Genomic DNA, 21341 nt, shown 5'->3' with positions numbered 1-21341 from the left:
TTCTATATCATTTCCCATCAAAAGTATGTTCATCTACATATAATATGAGAAATGCTACAGAGCTCCCACTCACTTTCTTATAAATGCAGGCTTCTCCATAAGTCTGCATAAACCCAAACGCTTTGATCATCTCATCAAAAGCGAATGTTCCAACTCCGAGATGCTTGCACCAGCCCATAAATCGAGCGTTGGAGCTTGCACACCTTGTCAGCATTCTTAGGATCGACAAAACCTTTCTGGCTGCATCATATACAATTCTTCCTTAAGGAAACCATTAAGGAATGTTGTTTTGACGTCCATTTGCCATATCTCATAATCATATAATGCGGCAATTGCTAACATGATTCAGACAGACTTCAGCTTCGCTACGGGTGAGAAAGTCTCATCGTAGTTAACCCCTTGAACTTGTCGATAACCCTTAGCGACAAGCCGAGCTTTATAGATGGTTACGTTGCCATCCGCGTCTGTCTTCTTCTTAAAGATCCATTTATTTTCTATGGCTCACCGATCACCGGGCAAGTCAGTCAAAGTCCATACTTCGTTTTTGTACATGGATCCTATCTCGGATTTCATGGCTTCTAGCCATTTGTTGGAATCCGGGCCCGCCATCGCTTCTTCATAGTTCGAAGGTTCACCGTTGTCTAACAACATGATTTCCAAGACAGGGTTGCCGTACCACTCTGGTGCGGAACGTGTCCTCATGGACCTACGAAGTTCAGTAGTAACTTGATCTGAAGTTTGATGATCATCATCATTAACTTCCTCTCTAGTCGGTGCAGGCACCTCAGGAACATTTTCTTGAGCTGCGCCACTTACCGGTTCAAGAGGTAATACTTCATCAAGTTCTACTTTCCTCCCACTTATTTCTTTCGAGAGAAACTCTTTCTCTAGAAAGGACCCATTCTTGGCAACAAAGATCTTGCCTTCGGATCTGAGGTAGAAGGTATACCCAACAGTTTCTTTAGGTATCCTATGAAGACGCATTTTTCCGACTTGGGTTCGAGCTTTTCAGGTTGAAGTTTCTTGACATAAGCATCGCATCCCCAAACTTTTAGAAACGACAGCTTAGGTTTCTTCCCAAACCATAATTCATACGGTGTCGTCTCAACGGATTTCGACGGAGCCCTATTTAAAGTGAATGCGGCAGTCTCTAAAGCATAGCCCCAAAAAGATAGCGGTAAATCGGTAAGAGACATCATAGATCGCACCATATCTAATAGAGTGCGATTACGACGTTCGGACACACCATTACGCTGAGGTGTTCCAGGCGGCGTGAGTTGTGAAACTATTCCACATTTTCTTAAGTGTGTGCCAAACTTCGTGACTCAAGTATTCTCCTCCACGATCTGATCGGGAAACTTGATTTTCCTGTCACGTTGATTCTCAACCTCACTCTGAAATTCCTTGAACTTTTCAAAGGTCTCAGACTTGTGTTTCATTAAGTAGACATACCCATATCTACTCAAGTCATCAGTGAGGGTGAGAACATAACGATAGCCACCGCGAGCCTCAACACTCATTGGACCGCACACATCAGTATGTATGATTTCCAATAAGTTGGTTGCTCGCTCCATTGTTCCTGAGAACGGAGTCTTGGTCATTTTACCCATGAGGCATGGTTCGCACGTGTCAAATGATTCGTAATCAAGAGACTCTAAAAGTCCATCTGCATGGAGCTTCTTCATGCGTTTGACACCTATGTGACCAAGGCGGCAGTGCCACAAGTATGTGGGACTATCATTATCAACCTTACATCTTTTGGTACTCACACTATGAATATGTGTAGCATTACGCTCGAGATTCATTAAGAATAAACCATTCACCATCGGAGCATGACCATAAAACATATCTCTCATATAAATAGAACAACCATTATTCTCGGATTTAAATGAGTAGCCATCTCGAATTAAACGAGATCCTGATACAATGTTCATGCTCAAAGCTGGCACTAAATAACAATTATTAAGGTTTAAAACTAATCCCGAAGGTAAATGTAGAGGTAGCGTGCCGACGGCGATCACATTGACCTTGGAACCATTCCCGACGCGCATCGTCACCTCGTCCTTCGCCAGTCTCCGCTTATTCCGCAGCTCCTGTTTTGAGTTACAAATGTGAGCAACCGCACCGGTATCAAATACCCAGGAGCTACTACGAGTACTGGTAAGGTACACATCAATTACATGTATATCACATATACCTTTCGTTGGTGCCCCTTCTTGTCCCCTAAGTATTTGGGGCAGTTCCGCTTCCAGTGACCACTCCCTTGCAATAAAAGCACTCAGTCTCGGGCTTGGGTCCATTCTTGGCTTCTTCCCGGCAGCTTGCTTGCCGGGCGCGGCAACTCCCTTGCCGTCCTTCTTGAAGGTTCTTCTTACCCTTGCCTTCTTGAACTTAGTGGTTTTATTCACCATCAACACTTGATGTTCCTTTTGACTTCTACCTCTGCTGATTTCAGCATTGGCAATACTTCAGGAATGGTCTTTTCCATCCCCTGCATATTGAAGTTCATCACAAAGCTCTTGTCTCGGATGGAAAGCGACTGAAGGATTCTGTCAATGACCGCGTCATCCGGGATTAACTCCCAGCTGAGTCAAGCGGTTATGCAACCCAGACATAGTGAGTATGTGCTCACTGACAGAACTGTTTTCCTCCATCTTACAGCTGAAGAACTTGTCGGAGACTTGATATCTCTCGACCCGGGCATGAGCTTGGAAAACCATTTTCAGCTCTTCGACATCTCATATGCTCCGTGTCTCTCAAAACGCTTTTTGGAGCCCGGCTCTAAGCTGTAAAAGCATGCCCACTGAACGAGGGATAGTCATCGGTAGTGCCTGCCAGCGTTTTCATACGTCTTGTTCTGCAGGGAACAGGTGCGTCACCTAGCGGTGCTTTGTAGGACATAATCTTTCTTTGGCAGCTATGAGGATGATCCTCAGGTTCCGGACCAGTTCGTGTAGTTGCTGCCATCGTCTTCAGCTTGGTTTTCTCTAGGAACGCCGTGAAGTGAGGACTACGTGCCATTTGATCTACAAGGACATATTGTAAAATTTTATAGACTAAGTTTATGATAATTAAGTTTATCTAATCAATTATCAATGAAAACTCCCAACTTAGATAGACATCCCTCTAGTAATCTAAGTATAACATGATCGAGTTGACTAGGCCGTGTCGATCATCACGTGAGGACGGACTTAGTCAACATCGGTGAACATCTTCATGTTGATCGTATCTTCTATACGACTCATGCTCGACCTTTCGGTCTTCTGTGTTCCGAGGCCATGTCTGTACATGCTAGGCTCGTCAAGTCAACCTAAGTGTTTGCATGTGTAAATCTGTCTTACACCCGTTGTATGTGAACGTTGGAATCTAACACCCGATCATCACGTGGTGCTTCGAAACAACGAACTGTCGCAACGGTGCACAGTTAGGGGGAACACTTTCTTGAAATTATTATGAGGGATCATCTTATTTACTACCGTCGTTCTAAGTAAACAAGATGCGAAACATGATAAACATCACATGCAATCAAATAATAATAGTGACATGATATGGCCAATATCACATAGCTCCTTTGATCTCCATCTTGGGGCTCCATGATCATCTTGTCACCGGCATGACACCATGATCTCCATCATCATGATCTCCATCATCGTGTCTCCATGAAGTTGCTCGCCAACTATTACTTCTACTACTATGGCTAATGCGTTTAGCAATAAAGTAAAGTAATTTACATGGCGTTTCTCAATGACACGCAGGTCATAAAAATAAAGACAACTCCTATGGCTCCTGCCGGTTGTCATACTCATCGACATGCAAGTCGTGATTCCTATTACAATATCATGAACATCTCATACATCACATATATATCATTCATCACAACTTTGGCCATATCATATCACAAAGCACTTGCTGCAAAAACAGTTAGACGTCCTCTAATTGTTGTTGCAAGTTTTACGTGGCTGAAAGGGTTCTAGCAAGAACGTTTTCTTACCTACGTGAAAGCCACAACGTGATTTGTCAACTTCTATTTACCCTTCATAAGGACCCTTTTTATCGAATCCTCTCCAACTAAAGTGGGAGAGACAGACACCCGCCAGCCACCTTATGCAACTTGTGCATGTTAGTCGGTGGAACCGGTCTCACGTAAGCGTACGTGTAAGGTTGGTCCGGGCCGCTTCATCCCACAATACCGCTGAAGCAAGATAAGACTAGTAGCGGCAAGAAAGTTGACAACATCTACGCCCACAACAAATTGTGTTCTACTCGTGCAAAGAGAACTACGCATAGACCTAGCTCATGATGCCACTGTTGGGGAACGTTGCAGAAAACAAAAATTTTCCTACGGTTTCACCAAGATCCATCTAGGAGTTCATCTAGCAACGAGTGATTGGATTGCATCTACATACCTTTGTAGATCACGCGCGGAAGCGTTCAAAGAACGGGGATGAGGAAGTCGTACTCGACGTGATCCAAATCACCGGAGATCCTAGCGCCGAACGGACGGCACCTCCGTGTTCAACACACGTACAGTCAGCGTAACGTCTCCTCCTTCTTGATACAGCAAGGGGAAGGAGAGGTTGAGGAAGATGGCTCCAGCAGCAGCATGATGGCGTGGTGGTGGTGGAGCTGCAGTACTCCGGCAGGGCTTCGCCAAGCTCTACGGAGGAGGAGGATGTGTTGGAGAGGGAGAGGGAGGCACCAGGGCTAGGGTTGAGAGGCCCCCTTCCCCCACTATATATAGGGCCAAGGGAGAGGGGGGGGCAGCCTTGGCCCTTCGCAGCCTTGGCCCTTCCTCCAAGGAAGTGTGCGGCCAGGGAGGAGTCCATCCTCCCCAAGGCACCTAGGAGGGGCCTTCCCCCTTTAGGACTCTTTCTTTCCCTTATCTCTTGGCGCATGGGCCTCTTGGGGCTGGTGCCCTTGGCCCATATAGGCCAAGGCGCACACCCCTACAGCCCATGTGGCCCCCCGGGGCAGGTGGACCCCCTTGGTGGACCCCAGGACCCCTTTCGGCACTCCCGGTACAATACCGATAATGCGCGAAACCTTTCCAGTGACCAAAACAAGACTTCCCATATATAATTCTTTACCTCCGGACCATTCCGGAACTCCTCGTGACGTCCGGGATCTCATCCGGGACTCCGAACAACATTCGGGTTACTGCATATACATATCCCTATAACCCTAGCGTCACCGAACCTTAAGTGTGTAGACCCTACGGGTTCGGGAGACATGTAGACATGACCGAGAGCTCTCCGGTCAATAACCAACAGCGGGATCTGGATACCCATGTTGGCTCCCACATGCTCCTCGATGATCTCATCGGATGAACCACGATGTCGAGGATTCAAGCAACCCCGTATACAATTCCCTTCGTCAATCTATGTTACTTGCCCGAGATTCGATCGTCGGTATCCCAATACCTCGTTCAATCTCGTTACCGGCAAGTCACTTTACTCGTACCGTAATGATGATCCGTGACAGACACTTGGTCACTTTGAGCTCATTATGATGATTTACCGAGTGGGCCAGTGATACCTCTCGTCATACGGAGTGACAAATTCCCAGGTCTTGATCCGTGTCACCCAACAGACACTTTCGGAGATACCCGTAAGTATACCTTTTATAGTCACCCAGTTACGTTGTGACGTTGGGTCACCAAAGCACTCCTACGGTATCGGGAGTTACACGATCTCATGGTCTAAGGAAAAGATACTTGACATTGGAAAACTTTTAGCAAACGAACTATACGATCTTGTGCTATGTAGGATTGGGTCTTGTCCATCACATCATTCTCCTAATGATGTGATCTCGTTATCAATGACATCCAATGTCCATAGTCAGGAAACCATGACTATCTGTCGATCAACGAGCTAGTCAACTAGAGGCTTACTAGGGACATGTTGGTGTCTGTGTATTCACACATGTATTATGATTTCCGGATAACACAATTATAGCATGAATAAAGACAATTATCATGAATAAGGAAATATAATAATAATGCTTTTATTATTGCCTCTAGGGCATATTTCCAACAAACTCCGTCCAGGTCCCGAAGAAGCGTTGGGTCCTTATACCAAAGGTTCCCAGCCGCAGTGCAAGGGCAACCTGCATCTTCTATGCCATCATCGCCAACGCCCAAAGCAGGTCCTCAACTTCCTTCCTGGCAATCTCCGGGAGAGGAACTGTGACAAAAATAAAAAGAATAAGGACACACAAGCTCTGCAAACTATACAAGAATGAAGCCCGCATATGCGTACGTCTCGCGACAGCCTCCATATGCACGTGGTGCTCTTGCGCATGTCTGAGTTGGGCGGACGTGTCGAACAGCGAGTTTTGATGCTACACAACGTCCTCCTCAGACTTCTTGTAGAACTCATTGCGATTCCGGAGCTCCATCTCAAGGGTCTCGTCCTTATTACCGAAGCGGCTAGGGACCATTAATGACAGTGATCATACAATGCATAGTCTCACAAATAAGTCACATACTTCTTGATACACACGCACGCTCCAAATTCCCATTGGCCCGCCGTGGGACCTCAAGTTGTTCACGCAACTCTGATTTCTCAGAGGCCACCTTGTTGTTCTGGCATGCCAGCGCCTGCAAAGAAGATGAGGACATATTTAATAACATCAGTGGCTAAATAGGCGAAGGACACCATTAAAAAAGAACTAAGCCCGATTCTAGGCTGATGCCGCACTTAGTCCCAGGGGCTACAATTACCATAAGCACAAAGCAAATGACAAATACATGAAGGACTTATCGTAAATATCGGGCTCCACTGATAGGCCATGCCTCCGGATGGAGGAGTAGAAGAGCTTCATCTCATTGCCAGCCCATCCATGGTGGTCCTGGTCCTTCTAGCACATCCGTCCTTAGCTCACTCCCCTTTGGGAGGAGAGATGGTAGCGACACCACGACTAAATCTGCCGCCAATTTTCTCTTCTTCTTCCTCACCTTCGGGTAGTAGCCTCCATCTTCGAGACATCGACGGCGAACTTCAATATAAAAGTAAAATTATCGGCAAACGCTTCTTTTTCCTTTTTTTTCAAATTAAGGGTGTCTAACAATGCATGCATCATTCCACCATGTGACGACAATGTTTATAGAACTCAAGCATGTGGTTGAAATATCAATTATGTTTTTATAAATACCAAAAAGAACAAGGGAATAAATGCCCTTTCACATGCAATGGAGCGGGATGAAAAGGTTGTTGCTCGCGAGCTTAACGAGCACTCAAAAGTTCAGCTCGTTAAGGATCATGCTCGTTAGTTCATGAACCAAGTCGACAATCAATTTTCTAGACGAGCTTAATGAGCGAGCTTGCATGTTTCACGAGCAACTCATTTGGCTCGTTGTTAATCCCAAGGGTCCTGCCATCTAGCCCATTACTAATTATCAAGACTCGAATGCTCAACCCAATATAATTATTGCTAGTTAAATCAAAACCATCATTAAGTGCGGGACAAGAACTACCGCCAACAAAACCTAGATCATCTACAACCACTTCCTTCCCCTCTCGCCGTCGCCAGAGTGTGTTGTTGGGCAAATCCCATGCCGCTTTGGCAGGGAGGTCCTACTTGTGGATGGTGTCCTGATGCATCGATTTGGCGAGGGGTCTCTGTGTCTTGGTCGGGGCTACAAGACGGTGGCGTTGCCCTGGTTTAGAAATAATGCCCTCCTTGTTCTATCCTCGTTCTTTCTAGCGGTTAGCGCCGGTGGGTGGCATGCAGAGGTGTGTCTTCGACGAAACTTCCTGGATCCGGTCAGTTTTGGTCTCCGGTGGATCCGTCTGGCGGTGTTCATGGTGTGTGGAGTATCTACATGATCTTCACGATGTCTTCTTCTCCGGGGCGACTATTTGCTATGAAGATTGCGGCATTTGGCGTCTGCTGGTTTACATCAATGACTTGTCAGACGTTGTTTCTACAAGCTTCTGAGTTTAAATATGTTTGCTCCGCCGAGGCGGAGGCCAGGAGGCAACATTGAACTTTTGCTCACGGTGCGTAACCAATGGATATAGGAGTAAGATTTTGGCACACAAGGAATTTGATGTATTTTTTTTGTGTAAGGGTGTGTTCGCAAAGACTGTGATACAGTTAATGTACTCCTTTCGTTCCACAATGTAGTGCACATAGATTTTTTTTTTCAAAATTCAAGCTTATCAAACTTTGACTAAGTTTATAGAGAAAACTATCTATATCTATAATACACACATGTACATTACCAAAATATAACTCATGATGTACGATATGTATTTGGTATTCTAGATGTATCTATTTTTTTATAAAATATGATCAAAGTTTGCATAGTGTGACTTTTGGTAAAACCTATATGCACTATATTTTGGAATGGAGGAAGTATGACTTTAGGCTTTTCTGAAAGCAAAAAAGAATGCTCTCTATACACTTAAATTGAGGTCATCCATGTTCAAATACATGGTTGACTAATCATTGATGTTCAAACCATGAAGTCATCCATGTTCAAACTTTTTTTATTGTGCTACTTATTTGAAAGTTTCAATTTTGGGAAAGGTTGCTGCAGTTGTACTCAGCTACATGTTTAACTATTCGCTACTTCCTCCGTTCCAAAATAGATGACCCAATTTTATAATAACTTTGTACTAAAATTAATACAAAGTTGGGTCATCTATTTTGAAACAGAGGGAGTACATGTTAAAATTTTGAATATGTGATACAATGCTTTTGTGTTGTTTCCAGCTTTACCGGTACACGTGAGCACTCAACTTAATGAGTGTTAGCTTTAACGAGCTTATCAACCGAGCTTCAATGATCACGAGTTTAACGAACGGAACAACTCGTTTATCTCATACCTGTCCATCGAAACAGACCATTTCTCTTAAAAACTTCTACCCTTCAAGCATTGTACATATTTCTAAGCTTAGATTGCATCTGAATTCCAACAAAATTTAACAAAATTTATTGGCCTGAAGCGGTGTTAATAAATGATGGAGCTAATTGGTGATAATCAAAGACGGAGGTAATTGAATTTGTCGACATCATCAAGATTTGTTGTTTCCTTCTCTCACGAAAAAGAGAGGCTCAGCCAGGATACGGAGAGTAGATGCCACTGCAAGATTGACAATTCTAGAGACCGGGTCTTCCAAAACGCAAATTTTGCAGTGTCAATCAGTCTAGATTTTGTTTTCATCGATGTCCCAAGGACCAAAATCGGACTCATACTTGAAAACTTCTTGTATGCATTTGTGATGCACGGGGACTTCTGCTATCTCGCCCCTCCAAAAATCGTACCTGCAAAACATATGCAAAATTAGTAACACTTCGCTTGCGAATAATGAAGATTGTAACGAAGATTTGAAGGAGAATTAAGCGAGCGATTTCATCACCAGATCACTCCGTATACACTGTTGAAGAATGCGACCTCGGATGAGCAGAGATCCCTGAGTATAAGGGCTCCCCCTTCCTGCATCCCGAGATTCTTCAAGTTCACTGCCATCTTCTTCTCCCATCTCTCCTGCTGCCTGCCGTAGTCGGCGATCACCCACACCTCCGCCTCCTCATCCACGGTCACTACCAGGCACAGCTTCCCCTCCACCGTCACCAGCTTCTTCTTGCCCGCCCACCTGTCCGTTCTGTCTTCCACCTCCGGCGGGAGAACAATGAGCCTCCACGCCTCGCTCTTCATGTCGAACGCGAAGATGTCCTCGGCGGCGCCGACCCTGTCCGGCCACCGTAGCCAATGCATGGCGCCGTGGGCCCTCACCGCCGGGCCGGCGGCCACGAGCGACTCCGGCCACACCATCACGTCGGCCGAGCGCCGCCACGCGCGCCTTCGCGAGTCGAAGATCTCGCAACGCAGGTGGTCACGCAGCGTCGGGACCGAGAGCCGGAGGATCTTGAAGTCCGCCGCGGCGCCGGCGCCGGCGGGGCGCGCCACCATCGCGGTGACCGCCGTGGGGAAGCGCAGCCTCGGGTTGGGCAGCGCCCGCCACTGCCTCGTGGCGGGCTTGCACGCGTAGTAGCATCGCGCCGACGACGTCTTGCCGCCCATGCGCGCGGCGGCGTCGGCGTCGGCGTCGACGCAGCACGCGAGGCCGCGGTGCGCGGAGACAGCCTCAACGCGGACGTGCGCGGAGGGCAGGAAGTCGAGGGAGACGGACGGATCAGCGTCGGCCTGGGAGGGGTGCATGGAGACGAAGGTGGCGGAGTAGCGGTTGCGCGCCATGCCCTGCACGAAGTATCCCGAGACGACGGCGTCGGCGCGGCGGCGGCAGTGAAGCGCCGAGAAGGCCGGCTCGTACGGGGGCCGGCGCCACTGGGCAGACACCTGGCGGCATGCGGAGAGGTCGTCGAGGGAGACGCGGGTGAGCATCTCGAACATCTGGTCCTCAGGCAGGCCGCCGCTATGTTCGTCATCGCCAGCACCATTGCCTTGCTCCGGTTCGCTTGACATGGTCGTCCGATCGGCCCGTCCCCGTGACCCGGGAGCTCGCTGGGCAATACGAATCTGAGTTCAGGCCAGAAGAGACCGGCTACATTGGCTGCGTCAATTAAACAACGGCGAAATAACTGCGAGGATTAGGGCGGGAGGAGGAGGTAAGCTTGAGAACCAAGAAATTTGTGTACAAGACCACTTGAGAACCAAGAAACCCTCCCAACGATCTCCCTCGAAAATAGAAGAAACCCTACGATCAGAAGGCTGCGGCCGAGGGCAAGACTGTTGGGCCGTTGGATGAGGATCAAGGCTGCTGCCCAGTCAACCGGGCCTAGTCTATCTATCTATCCCCAAGACAAAAGAATGCAAGTATGAAAGGAGCAGCCAGCCACACGGCTACTGCGGTAGACCTTGGCGCAGGCCTAAGAAAAGAGGCTGTCCATCGAATTCAAGGCAACGTGACCAACGGAACTGTTGAATAAAACTTGCGCTGTCTAGTATAGGACTTTAGGTGTCCTGGCAGAACTTTGTACACTGCCATGGCAGCTGTTTTACGTTGAATTATCCTACCACGGCAAGATTTGTACACTGGCTGCTCATGCGCCAAGCTAGCTGATTAGAGCATGACCTAGCAAAAGTGGTTATTGGTGGACGGGCGAAGCGCCGGCCCCTCTTCGCCGTCCTCCCATCTGCGAAGACCTTTGAGCTCCAATGTCCGCCTCGCAGGGGCGAAACCAGCGTAGAGTTGTTAGCTTCAATTGAACCCAATGATGATAATTTGATGTCACGTACTTGTGTACTGTTTTTCTTTGGTATGTACCCAATGAAAAAACGGAATGTGGTGGCTATCTCGAGTGTACTACATCTGAGTTTGTCAAAAATAAATAAATTAAATGTGATCAAACAAAATCCAAAAAACCTGAAATTTTGAGACATCAAACCTTATCAACTTATCAAATGGTAGAGCTTCTTGCAAAATTTCAGCCAAAAATAACATTAGACAAGCTCTCACTAAAAAGACGAAATCACTGCTCAAAAATTGAACGAAACTTTTAACATTGATTTTGTTTTTTTAGTGAGGGATGCTCAGATGTTATTTTTGGGCTCAAATTTTCCAAGATGCTCCAACATTTGATAAAGTTTGATGTCTTAAATTTTTAGATTTTTTGGAATTTGTTTGATCATGTTTTGTCATATATTTTCTGCAAACTCGGTCATAGTACACCAAGAATAGAAAATCCACTCTCATAAAAAAGCATGGCCGAACCCACTAAGCTAGAATACAAAGTGAGGAGGCAATAAAAAGCCCACAAGCAGTAAATCGCCCCGTACATTGCCTCTTCGGCATCCGTTATTTCGTATGATCGCTATGATATACACGGCGGCGGCAAACCTCTCTTCGTTCTTGTTCGGCTTTAGAAAACTCGCAATCTCTCCCCTGTTCGCCGTTCAACCAGGATGCGTCGTTAGACACCTACTGTCGAGAGACAATCATAATTTGAATTCGTGGTTTGAATCACATCTTCATGTCCCCTCTCTCATGTGCATGTTCTTTTTAGTCCTAACTTTCTAACTAATTATCCTCTTACTTTGATTGATCTAAGATATGGGACCATATTTCTCGAAGAGAACTTGATCACCAAGTCCAAATAATGATGACGATACTTTAAGGATAACCATTAGACGTAGGCAAGGTGTACCAAATGTCAATAATGCAAGAAATCTCCCGAAGCCTTCTATCCAAAGAGAAATTTATTTAGAGGAGTTCTTATGATATGGTTGATCGTGAGAGAATTTCATCCGGATATATCATGCAGTCTTTACTTTTAGTGTAACATAATACTCTCTTCATTTCTTTTTAGTTTACATATAAGATTTGATTAAAGTCAAACTTCATAAAGTTTTTTTTGCGGGGGATAGCATTTTATTAATTAATTGATAATGTTTTTACAATCATTCACAATGATAATGCTAATCTCCGGAGGAACATTTGCTAACCAACATGACGTTCGTTCTTGTGCTCGTCCAATGGATGCCATAGCATGCGCAACCTTGTTCTGCGTCCGACTAATATTCTTGATTTGAGCTTGCCTTGAGCTTGCCTCTCCTTCAGTAGGTCCGAGATTTCAGCCACTTGATACATGTTTCTCGATCGATCAGGTGGGCGAGCATTGATCAGAGACAAAATTTCAGCACAGTCCGTCTCCACTAGTAGCGGCTTCTGGGACTAATGCAACGCCAACTTGAGTCCCTCCTCACATGCAATGAGCTCAGCCTCGAGCGGCCCATGGCAGTTTAGGAGCCATCTACAAGCGGCATAGATCACCTAGCTAGTATGGTCATGCAGGACCATGCCCGCTCCTGCAGAACCGTCGGCAGTGACATACGATCCATCAAAATTTAGCTTGACATGATTTTCTGGCGGAGGTTCCCATGATGCCGTGGTCGGACGTCTTGACTCGCTGCTGGTGCTATGCAGTATTGCCCCTTCCAATATATTTGGTAGCTTCCCCTTGATGATATCTGTGTGCGGATACTGACTGATCATGAGTAGTGATTCCGCATAGCTGCATAAAAAACGTTTAGACACTTCAACGGGGATCATTGGCTTCTCATGGGTAAGCTCATTGTGTACATACCACACGCGCCATAGCAACATGAGTACAAGCATGTGTTGTGTGCATTCAGCTCCTGTAGCAGCATTAACAACCAGTCCGGCTATTTATTTCTGAGAGATTCAACAGGTGGTAAATCCCAGACCCTTCGCATTGCGTCCCACAAGTTCTAAGCATGAGGGCATCGGACTAGAGCATGATGAGCCGTTTCTTCCTCTTGCCTGCAGATCGTACAAATACCATCCAGCTCCATGTGTCGACGCTTCTTGTTCGCCCTAGTAGCCAGTGCCTCCCGAGCAGCTTTCCAGGCGAAGACGCGAACCTTCGATGGAGCCCCACATTTCCATAGCAGCTTCCACGCAGGTCTTGATCCATCTGTTCTAGCACTTGACTCTCCAATTCCTTGTTGAGCCATGATCCGATTGTGAGCCATATTGTAAGCAGACCGCACCGAGAACTGACCTTGCTTATCTGGTTGCCAAGCAATAGAGTCCGCTTCCAAGTGGCGAGAGGGCTTAATTTTCAGAATTTCCGTGACATCCGCTGGAAGAAAATGTTGCCTGAGAAGTGCTCTATTCCAAGAGCCATCACCATTGAGGAGATCTGCCACCCATTTTAATCTGCATCGACGTTTTGGTGTGATCAGCCTAAACGAAGGCCCCCTTGGGATCCAAGGATCGCGCCAGATGTGTATCTCTGCTCCGTTGCCAACACGCCAAATACATCCCTGCTTAACTAGCTCGAGCCCATATTCAACGGCAGACCACGTCCACGATCCATTACCTGTGAAGACTATATCCGTGATGGAGCCGAACGGATAGTACTTGGCCCGTAGGACCTGTGCACATAGGCTCTCCGGGAATTGTATTAAACGCCATGCTTGACGTGCTAGCAAGGCTTGATTGAACAACCTTAGATCTTTAAATCCCATTCCCCCTCTTCCCTTGGGTCGCAACATACTGTCCCAAATTACCCAATGAGTTTTTTGCTTGCCTTTTTCTGCACCCCACCAGTAGCGGCGAATCATCCTCGTAAGTTCTTCATAGAGGCCAGCTGGTACCTTGAAAACACTCATGATATAAACTGGGAGAGCTTGGGCAACTGCTTTAATTTTTATTTCCTTACCACCCATGGACATATGATTATCGCCCCACTCCATCAAGCTCTTTGCTAATCTCTCTTGCAAACTTTTGAGTTTCCCTTTACTCATTCTTCCCTCCGGCGTCAGGAGGCCAAGATATTTCGCTTCAAATGTCGTTTGAGTAACTTGGAGTGTACCCTTAATGCTTTGCTGGACTGTTCTTGGACAAGTAGGACTGAACAACATGGAACCTTTGTGAGGGTTGATCACTTGGCCAGTCCCTTTAGAATAAACCTCTAGAACATGTTTTACCCTTTTTGCCTGTTCACTTTCAGCCTTGGAGAACATCATGGTGTCGCCAGCAAACAACAGGTGGGAGATCCCCGGAGCTCGACGGCATACTTTGAGTGGTGTGATAGTGCCCTGGATTGCTTCACGATGCAGGAGAGCAGAAAGGCCATCAACGAAAAATAAGAACAAAAAAGGAGATAGTGGATCACCTTGGTGAAGACCTCTGGACCGGGAGAATGAATCAAGAAGGGTTCCATTGAATTTTACCGAGTAGCTCACCGAGGTCACACAGGACATTATCCATTCCACCCATAGGGGACCGAAACCTAAACTCTGCATCGTTCTTCTAAGGAAGTCCCAATCAACCCTATCATACGCCTTGGACAGATCCAACTTATACGCACAGAAAGATTCATGTTCTTTTTTGCAGTGCTCAATTGCATGGAAGCATTCAAATGCCACCAACGCATTATCAGTAATCATACGCCCGGGGACAAAGGCACTTTGGTTCAGGGATATAATGTCACCAAGAAGTGGTCGAAGTCTGTTCACTAAGCATTTGGCCACTATTTTGTAGAGCACGGAACATAAGCTGATAGGCTGAAATTCTCTGAGTGTCTCTGGTTGGTCCGACTTTGGGATTAACACAATTGACGTGGAGTTAGTATCGGATGGCATATGTTCTGTAGCAAAGAATAGCCTGACCGCCGCAACAACCGCGTCCTTCAAAACTGCCCAATTCCTTTGATAGAACTGCGCCGGGCACCCGTCCGGCCCTGGAGCCTTTAGGGGACCTATTTGAAACAGCGCATCAGAAATTTCTTGCTCGGAAAAATCTTTACAAAGTGAATCATTCATGTCATCCGTTACTTTCTTCTCCAGTAAGCTGATAATTTCATCTACATTCAATGATGGGTCTCTAGTGAACAACTCCTTGAAGAAAGAGGACGCCATCAGCTCCATAACTGACGGGTTAGACTGCCATACTCCCTCATCATTTTTAGCTTCTTAATCTTGTTTTTCCGTGCCCGCCATACAGAGTTATTGTGGAATACCTTCGTATTTCGGTCACCCTCTTTGAGCCAATCAATTCGTGATCGTTGTAGCCATAGGAGCTCTTCTCTATAGAGCAGTTCGTCATACAATCAAAGAGTCTTCTAATCTCTTGCTGATCTCCATTTGTCTGCAGCAACTGGTAATTTTTTTTACGTGTGCTGTCGAGCTCTCGCAATATATTCCCAAACTTATGCTTGCTCCAGCCTTGCAGATTTTCCATCACTTGGCTCAACCCTACAGTGACCGAAGCAAGGTTGTCGGTGGTCTGTGTTGCCTCCCATGCCCTCCGTATTAATTCTGGAAGTTCGCCGGCTCGTTCCCAGAAAATTTCATACTGGCTAGTGCGCCTACGTTTTAGCAAGAAATCCTCCTTTTGCAGGTGGATTAAGAGTGGAAGATGGTCCGAGCAAGGGGACACAAGGTGTACCACAGTCGCGTCCGAGAATATATCTCTCCATCTATCATCAGCTAGAGCCCGGTCCAATCTGACCTTCACGTTTGCTCTTCCTCTTCTCTTGTTATCATAAGTGAAAGGAACACCAGAGAACCCAAGGTCATGGAGCTCACAGTCCTGCACAACCTCTCGGAAAGCGGCAATCTGACTAGCGGGCGAGGGGTGGCTGACATATGTTCACATTGCCAAAGGGTTTCGTTGAAGCCCCCCATGAGCATCCATGGGAGGTCACTGGTAGCTCGCAGCTCTGACATCAAGGACCACATACGGTGGCGATTTTCTGTTCGAGGTTCCCCATACACACATGTTAAACACCACACAGGGTGAGACGGGGAGGCGTGGATATTAGCATCAATAATTCTTTCATTCTTATCTGTAATCTCCACTGACAATTGATCATTCCAAAACAGTGATAATCCACCACTTTGGCCATCACTGCTCACGCTGCAAAAACCACGCATGCCTAGGTGATGCCAGAGGTGGTGGACTTTTCTGAGCATTGTCTAGTTTCACACAAGAAAACAAATTGCGGACGATGACTCTACACAAGGGCGGTGAGGTCACGAACTGTCGAGGCGCCCCTACGCCTCGACAGTTCGAACTCAGTCCTATCATTGCTCCTAACGGGGCGCCACACTCGGCCCCGTCAGGTTACCGGCGGCCCCTGGGCCGGTTGCCTCCAAATGTCTCTGTTCCATCCCACTGATTTCCTTGCCTTCTGTTTCTGCCATGACCACAAATTCCCCATCAGCCGGCTTTGGGCGGGCAGCATCCACAAAGGGAGCCCCGTTATCGCCCCCACCAAGCTCCGGGTTCATGGTAGATACCCCTAGTATCCTGGGTGTCTCCATCGCCGATGGTCTCTTCATCTTAAGGGAGCGCCCATCTGGTGATGGATCACAATCTGGTGGATCACAAAGTTTAACATGAGTTACTCCGGTCGCCTGATGGTTCCTGTATTGTGAAGCATCCCTCCCGTCGGTGTCCCTAGAAGAGGGATTAGGAATCATGGTGCCTACAAACTCCCGCTTCCATGCAATTGTGTGAATTTCCTGTGACTCCTTCCTGATCTGATCACATGCAGGGCTGCTAGGAACACGAGGATCCAGCGGCCAGGGCGTGGACGAGGCCGCAACAGGTCCATAGTACGCCTCGGCAGTGCACATGGAAGCATCGCCAGCAGCCGCAAGGCCCGGGCCTGTTAATTTCATGATGCATCAAACAATATTGATTTCATGATGTGAATCTTGCTATTTTTTTCTATAAACTTAGTCAAAGTTAACAAAATTTGACTTTGACCAAATCTTATATGGAGACTAAAAAGAAATGGAGGGAGTATGTCATAAGTGATGTTGTATTTCTGTTTGTTATGTTGTTTTTAGTGCTATACTTTTGTTGTAAGATGATGTAAAGTTAGAGTTTACACTGGCTCACCTTGCCCTCGAGGATATTTGTATGTACAAATCTATTTGTTTCACCTATCGCAACTAGCTATTCCACATGTCACTACTGCAACCGTCCTGCTGAGACCACGACCGACTATCCCACCCATGGATCAAATAGTGATCTACCTGGTTCACGGTCTATTTCCCAAAAATTGGCTTGATTCCTTGTTGCCTACCCCGCTCGTGCTTAGGTGGGGTTTGTAGCGACCAGACCTCAAACAGTATGATCTCTGTGCTCAGGTGTCATCCCTGGATCAGTAATGCTGACACCACACAATACTTGGAGGATTTGTAATAGAGTAGCACTCACACACTTATTACATCGTGTCTCCATAGAGAACTTATTATGATATATGGCTTAAGGCCATCTAATAACGGTAACAGTGGAAGGCTTGGAAGATAAGTGAGTCCATCAACTCCAACGACATCACTGAGTATAGAACCACGACCTAAAACTCCTTAATCTTCGTCTGAAAAGTCTGCAACATTAACGTTGCAGCCCGAAACGGGCCAGCACATGGAATATGCTGGCAAAGTAACACATAGAGAATAATGGAATGAAACAGCTAAACTATATGCATATTTGGCTGGTGGAAAGCTCTATGGTTACAATTTTGCGTAAAGCCAATTTTTCCCTACTTCAAAGGAATAAATTTTATTTAACTATCATGGTGGTTGTTAAACATTGAGAATGGTTGACAGCATTCTCAATCCCAATTAAGCATGATCATTAAACAAACCCAACAAAATTAATTTAGAGTAACATGTTGAGATTCACATGATAATCCAAGTACTAGATACTCAAGATGTCCATAACCGGGGACACGGCTAACCATGATTAGTTTATACACTCTGTAGAGGTTTGCGCACTTTTCCCCACAAGACTCGATCGTCTCCGTTTGGTTTCTCGCACTACATGGTCTTTGAGAAGACAGATGACCGAGACATAGTCTTTCAGAAGCGCTAGCACCTTACATGTGGGGTAGACCGTACCACCTACAACCCCTACATCTGCTAGTCTACCCTGTAAGAGTTCGCACGACTTAATCAACTATGCTAGAGCCCATAATAGCTTGTGGCTGCACACGGAAGTTTCTAGTATGAAAAATCTCATGATCCCTTTGGGCCTGGGTGGCGGTCCATAAAGAAAAACAGGCAATCCTGGAATACCCAGGTACCTCAATCCACCCAGATGTGTGTTTAAGTTGCCACCTTAGATAAGCCCTTAATTAACAAACTCACATCTCTCATGGATATTGTAACACCCCGGATATGATTTACCCAATATGTACTCCAACTCTTGCCGTTTCCGGCCTTAAGTTATTTTATTTTCTCGGGTTCGGGTTCTTGTCTCCGTGTGTTGTTATCGTTGTCATGCATCTCATATCATGTCATCATGTGCATTGCATTTGCATTCGTGTTCGTCTCATGCATTCGAGCATTTTCCCCGTTGTCCGTTTTGCATTCCGGCGCTCCGTTCTCCTCCGGTGGTCATTTCTGCCTTTCTTTCGTGTGTGGGGTTTAAACATTTCCGGACTGGACCGAGACTTGCCAAGCGGCCTTGGTTTACTACCGGTAGACCGCCTGTCAAGTTTCATACCATTTGGACTTCGTTTGATGTTCCAACGGTTAACCGAGGGACCGAGAAGGCCTCGTGTGTGTTGCAACCCAACACCCTTCCATTTTGGCCCAAAACCCACCAAAACCCTCTCCATCATCTAGAGCGTTCGATCACGATCGCGTGGCCGAAAACCGCACCTCATTTGGACACTCCTAGCTCCCTCTATGTCTATATATAGACCCTCCAAAAAATTCGCGGTTCCACTCTCCCCCAAACCCTAGCCCCGCTCCATCCGCGCGCCGGACACGTCCGGTCCGCGCCGGACAAATCCCGCCGCCGCGCCCGCGCCAATCGGCGCGTGACACGTGGCACGCCCCGCCGCCGCCGCTCCGGCCCGGGAGGCCCGAGTCGGGCCCCCGCGAGCCCGTCGCCCGCGCCGCTCGGTGGCTCCTCCTCCGCCGGCCTGCTCCGCCGCCCATCGCCACAGTCCTCGCTGGCCACCGCCTCCTCCCGGCGCCTGCGCCTCGCCTCCGGCCAGATCCGCCGCGGGAGGGCAGGATCCGGCGCCCCGACCTCCCCGGCCGCCGTCGTCGTCATCTCCGGCGAGATCCGCCACCGCCTCGTTTTGCGTGCCCGGGTCAACCCTAATCCGCGAGGTGGAATTTTCTTCTAAGTCCCCGATTACCAGATCCATATGCCCTTGTTCATCGCATTGTAACCTTGCACCCGTAGCTCCGTTTTGGGCATATAGCATATCAAAATGTTCGTCTCAGAGAGCACATCATTTCATCTCATTGCATCATTTTCATTTGAGTTCATCTTGATGCCCGAAATGCTGTTGGAAGAGTGCTATTTGAGATAATTGTCAGATCTGCTGCTCCAATTAGATATTTGTCATTTTTGCCATGATTATTGTGTGCATGATATGCCCTGAGCTCTACATGTGTTTTGTCATATGTTTTGCCATCTATTCAAAGGTGCAACACATATATTTTTGTGATGTGTGTGGTGACTAGCACAAGCTTGCAAAGTGAGCATTCGTTAATGCTGATTTCAGGGACTTAGCATTTCCACTAAGTCCTTGAGCTGTTTATCTCATATGCCATATGTTCATGTTGTTTCCTAGTGATCCGTGCCTCTTTTGAGGATGATCAGTAAGGATGTTTTGTTAATCTTGTAGTGTTATCCATCCATGTCTTTGTTTGCAATTATGGAGCACCCTAGCTTGAGTCAATCGAGCTCTACTTTTGCTATTTCGTGAATCTGGGCAGATTGTCTACTTGTTAGCGATTTTGCCGAGGATGTTGTAGTTGATCCGTGCATGCTATGTTATTGTTCTTGCCATGTCTAGCTTGTATTTGTGTATTCTTGATGGGTGTATGCTTAGATTGTCATGACTTGCTCTGTAGTGAGTGCATCGAGCTCGTAAACATGCCTACTTGATATCTGATTTGCATGCTCCAGTTTTCACTAAGTCTGATGATTATGTTTTTGCCATGTTCACATGCTTGCAATTGTATTTTCTGATCCCTTTTGGCTCAAGGTCACTAAGGGACTTTTGTTAAGCTCTTTGAGTAGCTCCATGCCATGCTTTACTTTGCCATGTTCAGGTCCTGTAGCATATAGTTTTCATGCTCCAAAGTGTGGCTATCTGAAATTCCAGACAAGTGTTAATTTCACTAAGTCTGAAATCTGTTTGCCAAATGCATTTTTGCCATGCTTGTTTGAACCTGTTAATGGATGAATTGGCCGTAGCTCAGTGTTCTCTTTTGTTAAGCATCATGAATGGATCCCTGCCATGTATTTTGTGCCATGTTTGGTGCTGTAGCATGTTCATCTTGTTGCATTTAGATGGCTACTTGCTGTAAATCGCAACGTGGTCATATTTGAATCGCTTGCCATTTTCAAACCGTAACTCCGATTCCGGTGATCTTTATATTGTTTTCAAGCGATTTCATCTCATATTTCCAGTGGCACACTTGGTTTTCCAAGTTGAGGCCAGGTTCATTTCCTTTCAATTCCCTTGTCAAATCTTGCATATACATCCCATATTGCATCCCGCATAGTATACCATTTTTGCATCATGCTGTTTGAGTTGCACGTGGTTGATTGTGCCTTGTTGCTTGTTTGTCTTGTTTGGGTAGAGCCGGGAGACAGTTCGCTAACGAGGCCGTTGAGTTTGCTTTCGAGGATCCAGTCAACTCTGACAACTTTGCAGGCAAGATGATCATACCCTCGAAATCACTACTATCTTTGCTTTGCTAGTGCTCGCTCTTTTGCTATGCCAATGCTACGATGCCTACCACTTGCTTTCAAGCCTCCCAAATTGCCATGTCAAACCTCTAACCCACCATGTCCTAGCAAACCGTTGATTGGCTATGTTACCGCTTTGCTCAGCCCCTCTTATAGCGTTGCTAGTTGCAG

General features: G+C 46.7%; 1 protein-coding gene across 1 annotated transcript; it reads right to left on the bottom strand.

The window, feature by feature from the left end:
* Positions 1-9152: 9152 nt before the first annotated feature.
* On the bottom strand, positions 9153-10432 carry LOC125518725 (F-box protein At5g49610-like). Its single transcript, XM_048683556.1, has 2 exons — positions 9366-10432; positions 9153-9270 (listed from the first exon to the last, which is right to left on the bottom strand). Exons 1-2 carry the CDS (start codon positions 10430-10432, stop codon positions 9153-9155), a joined length of 1185 nt encoding a protein of 394 aa, XP_048539513.1.
* Between the last annotated feature and the right edge of the window lie 10909 nt (positions 10433-21341).

The sequence above is a fragment of the Triticum urartu genome, chromosome 7 (genome assembly GCF_003073215.2).
Source record: "Triticum urartu cultivar G1812 chromosome 7, Tu2.1, whole genome shotgun sequence".
NCBI classification, from domain to species: domain Eukaryota; kingdom Viridiplantae; phylum Streptophyta; class Magnoliopsida; order Poales; family Poaceae; genus Triticum; species Triticum urartu.
Note: the sequence above shows the minus strand (reverse complement) of the source record. Positions and strands in the feature narration are given on the sequence as shown.